The 4,856-nt window shown below is 39.4% G+C and overlaps 1 protein-coding gene across 1 annotated transcript in view; it reads right to left on the bottom strand.

The window, feature by feature from the left end:
* hivep2a (HIVEP zinc finger 2a) overlaps positions 1-4,856 on the bottom strand; it is an 82,842-nt gene that overhangs the window by 7,363 nt on the left and 70,623 nt on the right. The window contains exons 10-11 of the mRNA XM_014023909.1: positions 1,515-1,690; positions 1,054-1,155 (exon numbers count right to left, since the gene is read on the bottom strand). Coding sequence (XP_013879363.1) covers positions 1,054-1,155; positions 1,515-1,690 — 278 coding nt within the window. The remainder of the gene's footprint in view (positions 1-1,053; positions 1,156-1,514; positions 1,691-4,856) is intronic.

The following is a 4,856-nucleotide window of genomic DNA, read 5'->3' as shown; positions in this document are numbered from 1 at the left end:
ATACATAGTGTGTATTGTTCCATACACAGTGTGTATTGTTCCATACATAGTGTGTATTGTTCCATAAATTGTGTGTATTGTTCCATAAATTGTGTGTATTGTTCCATAAATTGTGTGTATTGTTCCATACATAGTGTGTATTGTTCCATAAATTGTGTGTATTGTTCCATACATAGTGTGTATTGTTCCATAAATTGTGTGTATTGTTCCATACATAGTGTGTATTGTTCCATACTTAGTGTGTATTGATCCACACATAGTGTGTATTATTCCATGCTTAGTGTGTATTGTTTCATACATAGTGTGTATTGACCAATACACAGTGTGTATTGATCCATACTTAGTGTGTATTGATCCATACTTAGTGTGTATTGTTCCACACAAAGTGTGTATTGATCCATACAGAAGCAAAAAATAGATATAAAGTAGCAAAATGTTGTTGATGCAAATGATAAAAACCGAACAACTGGTCTGATGGATCCTTCTMGGCCCACAATATCCCATAATGCATTGCGAGCCGATCAGAGATTTTTTTCTGCTTGTAATGGTGGAAGAAGCATGAGAAAGAAGTACTGTTTTAATTTAAATTCTGGCAGCATAAAAATGAAAAGTTTCAAGCATTTGTGTTGTTAATGCTTTTATCATTTGTATAGTCATTTATTTAATATCAAACGAGCTGGTATAGAGAAATAAACCTGCACCTACAGCAGGTCTATTAGTTCTTCAAATATTGCCTTTAGGCTAATGTAGTTGTTTTATGATGTTTATAATACTAATATATTGATATTTTGCTAAACACAATACATTTTTGCTTCTGTTTAGCATCGTCAGGGGTAAGGACCAGAGTAAAGCAGACAATTTTTTTCCTGTCTTTATGGTCRACCAAGGACCTGGCCCACCTAGGTATATAGGGTTCTTTGAAGGACCCAGGCCTGAGTTTGGACACAGACCACTTCCCTCAAACTGGGACAAAAAGGACACAATAGGAGGAGTTTGTCAGCCTTCGAAGGACTCCGCCCCTGAATTTGGACTCCACCCACAATATTTCCTTACCTCCTTCTTCTGTTTCTGTTTCCTCAATTGAGGACACGGAGACTCCGAGCTCCAGACACTTTTTCATGTGCGCCTTGGACTTCATGTGCTTTGTCAGGTTTCCTGCAGAACACAAACAAAAACAAGTTAATACCGACTGGTCTTACTGGAAACCGGAGCCTCATTCATCTGCTCCAAAACGCAGAGGACGGAAGATGAAGTGGTGGGGAATAAAAGAGCGAGACCACAATTACAATTTACACACGATACATAAAGTAATATAATAAGAAAATGACTCAGTCTGGTCTAACATGTGACATGATGAGGGCTCTGACCACAGATTGGCCTCTCTGCTTCTTTTATTCCTTCCACTCAGAAAGTAGTAAAACTTGTAGAAATGTGCCGACGTGTTCTTCGTACAACACAAGTTAAAGAGATCAGATATTAAAAGCTGTTCCGCAGGCTGACAACACGGAYCGTACCTTTCGTCTTGAATGCAAAGTTGCAGAACTTGCAGACGTACGGCCGGACGTCGGTGTGCGTTCGGATGTGTTTCTTCAGCATGCTGGGCTTTTTGCAGCGGATTCCGCACTCCTCGCAGATGTATTTACCTCGACCACGACCGCGAACGTAAACGTAGTCCTCGTTGGATTTATACCTGCGGGAGGAAACACCAGGTGCTCTTTTACTTTAGTGTCTAACCAGGTGATTAACTGGTTTAATACAGATTTTACTGTTTAAAACTGTTTTACAATACAGCTCATATTTGAGGAGGGGGCTCCATCTGAAAAGGGGGTGTCAGGACCTGGAAATTGCTTATACAGTGGGTAAAATAAGTATTGAACACGTCAACATTTTTCTCAGTAAATATATTACTAGAGGTGCTAATGACATGAAATTTTCACCAGATGTTGGTAACAACCCAAGTGATCCATACATACAAAGAAATCAAACCATAAATGTCCAGAAATGAAGTTATTTGTAATAATGTGGAATGGCACAGGGAAAAAGTATTGAACACACTTACTGAAATTTAYCTAATACTTTGTACAAAAGCCTTTGTTGTCAATGACAGCTTCAAGACGCCTCCTGTATGGAGAAACTAGTGGCATGCATTGCTCAGGTGTGATTTTGGCCCATTCTTCCACAAACAGTCTTCACAGCTTGAAGGTTTCGTGGACCTCTTCTATGAACTCTGATCTTTAGTTCTTTCCATAGATTTTCTGTTGGATTCAGGTCAGGTGATTGGCTGGGCCATTCCAGCAGCTTTAGTTTCTTTCTCTGAAACCARCTGAGAGTTTCCTTGGCTTTGTGTTTGGGCTCATTGTCTTGCTGAAATGTCCAGCCACGTTTCATCTTCATCATCCTGGTAGATGGAAGCAGATTTTTATCAAGAATGTCTCTGTACATTTTTCCACTCATCCTTCCTTCAATTATTTGAAGTTTGCCAGTACCATATGCTGAAAAACAGCCCCACACCATGATGTTCCCACCTCCAAACTTCACTGTTGGTATGGTGTTTTTGGGCTGATGTGCAGTGCCATTTGACCTCCAAACATGATGTGTATTCTGGCATCCAAACAGTTCAATGTTGGTCTCATCTGACCAGACTATATTCTCCCAGTATTACACAGGCTTGTTTAAATGTTGTGCAGCAAACTTTAAAGGAGCTTCAACATGCTGTTTCTTCAGCAGTGGAGTCTTGCGTGGTGAGCATGCATACAGGCCATGGTGGTTCAGTGCATTACTTATTGTTTTCTTTGAAACAAWCGTACCTGCTAATTCCAGGTCTTTCTGAAGCTCTCCACAAGTGGTCCTTGGCTCTTGGACAACTCTTCTGATAATTCTTTTCACTCCTCTGTCAGAAATCTTGTGAGGAGCACCTGGTCGTGGTCGGTTTATGGTGAAATAATGTTCTTTCCACTTCTGAATTATGGCCCCAACAGTGCTCACTGGAACCTTCAGAAGTTTAGACATTCTTCTGTAACCGATGCCATCATTATGCTTTGCAACAATAAGGTTGTGAAGGTCTTGAGAGAGCTCTTTACTTTTACCCATCATCAGATGGTTCTTGTGTGATACCTGGCCATCATTTGGGTCTGAACCAGCTGATATCAACTTGCACTGACAAGGGGCAGGCTTGCTTTCTAATTACTGAGAGAGTTCAGCTGGTGTCTTGGCTTTCCATGCCTTTTTACACCTCCCTTTCTTCATTGTTCAATACTTTTTCCCTGTGCCATTCCACATTATTACAAATAACTTCATTTCTGGACATTTATGGTTTGATTTCTTTGTATGTATGGATCACTTGGGTTGTTACCAAAATCTGGTGAAAATTTCATGTCATTAGCACCTCTAGTAATATATTTACTGAGAAAAATGTTGACGTGYTCAATACTTATTTTACCAGCTGTATTTATTTGTCTTTTGTGCTTCTGCAGCAAAGCAATGATATGTTTTCTTACAGAATGTTTATTAATAATTTATTAATACAGTACAGTATTTATTTAATAATTAACTCTGCAGTAGAAAAACCTCTGCAGATGGAGTTCAGGTTAATTTTTCGGCATTTTTCGTTATTTTACACGGTGATGAACATGTTTGTTTTGCACAGTAAGGTACAACACAGAGGTGACATGAAACATTTCAAATCCCAGCTTTTTTCAAAAGTGTGATGACAGCCTACTATTTAAAAACAGAAACATGAAAATATTTAATTGGTTTTAAACAAGAAGTTGATTACAATCAGCTGCTGAGCTGATGGACAATGCAGCTGATTATACCTGCAGGCTGGAGGCCAAATAGTTGTTGCAACGAACAAAACTGTAAAAATCTTGGATAATAATAGTTAGAAGTATGAAAAAAACCAACATAATCTATTCTGAGAAGAAATTTTGCATTTATGTTTTTTTTAAATAAAGCAGCTCAATTAATAAACAGAAACCTGCTCTGCTCCGCCTCTCTTTCTGTCAGACTTTTCTCAGACGTTTTGTTTGTTGCTGTTGGATATTTTCCTGCAGGATCCCATCTGCAGCTCTCATGGAGGGAATTCAACCTGCAGCCAAAACCTGGTCGAGTCGATCTCTTTGCTCTGCTGCAGGAGATTTAAATCATGTTTTTTTTAAATTTATGTCAAAGAGAGAATAATTGTGGAGAAAGTATGGAAACGGCTGGTGTATTATGTTGTTTCCTGCCCTGTCTGCGGCAGCTGGAGGTAACGGTGGGTTCAGGGCCTCGTGCGATGAAGGCGCTCGAGTATCAGGCACATCAAACGAGCCGTCTGAGCGGGCCGGGGGAAATTTGTCTTTCAACTGCGGCGAGGACTGGGAAATACCTCCAAAACACTGGTCTGAGCCGAGATGTTTACACAGCTGTGGCCCGTTAGGAAACTGAATTATGATGATTATTTGATTCTGTTTTATTCACAGAAACCCTGAAAAATCATCAGGCAGCTTCAGAACATTTGAACCTTTCTTATGATGAGAATAATTGATGTGTTTTAAACCTCCGTGGACCTTAATCACTTGGTTTACTCTTATTTAAAGTTTATAGAAAAGGGTTTGTCCACCGGTTTTTGTCTTTTGTTTTTCCTAAATTTACAAGCTTTTAATGTCTTAGAACACATTTCATAAATATCCTGATACATCTCAGTAAACCAGGTAAAAAATCAAAAAGAAAAAAATTGTATAGGTCTTCTGGACGGGTTCTTCTCTAATGAAACGTTTCGTCTCTCCTCCAAGAGACTTCTTCAGTCTGAGACTCCTGGGTTTGTAGGGAGAAAGAGAAATCACACACACGACAGGCCCTGGAGCAGTGTGGTTATC

Source organism: Austrofundulus limnaeus, unplaced genomic scaffold (assembly GCF_001266775.1).
Source record: "Austrofundulus limnaeus strain Quisiro unplaced genomic scaffold, Austrofundulus_limnaeus-1.0 Scaffold394, whole genome shotgun sequence".
Classification (NCBI taxonomy): domain Eukaryota; kingdom Metazoa; phylum Chordata; class Actinopteri; order Cyprinodontiformes; family Rivulidae; genus Austrofundulus; species Austrofundulus limnaeus.
The sequence above is the reverse complement of the archived record's forward strand: the minus strand, read 5'-3'. Positions and strand labels throughout refer to the sequence as shown.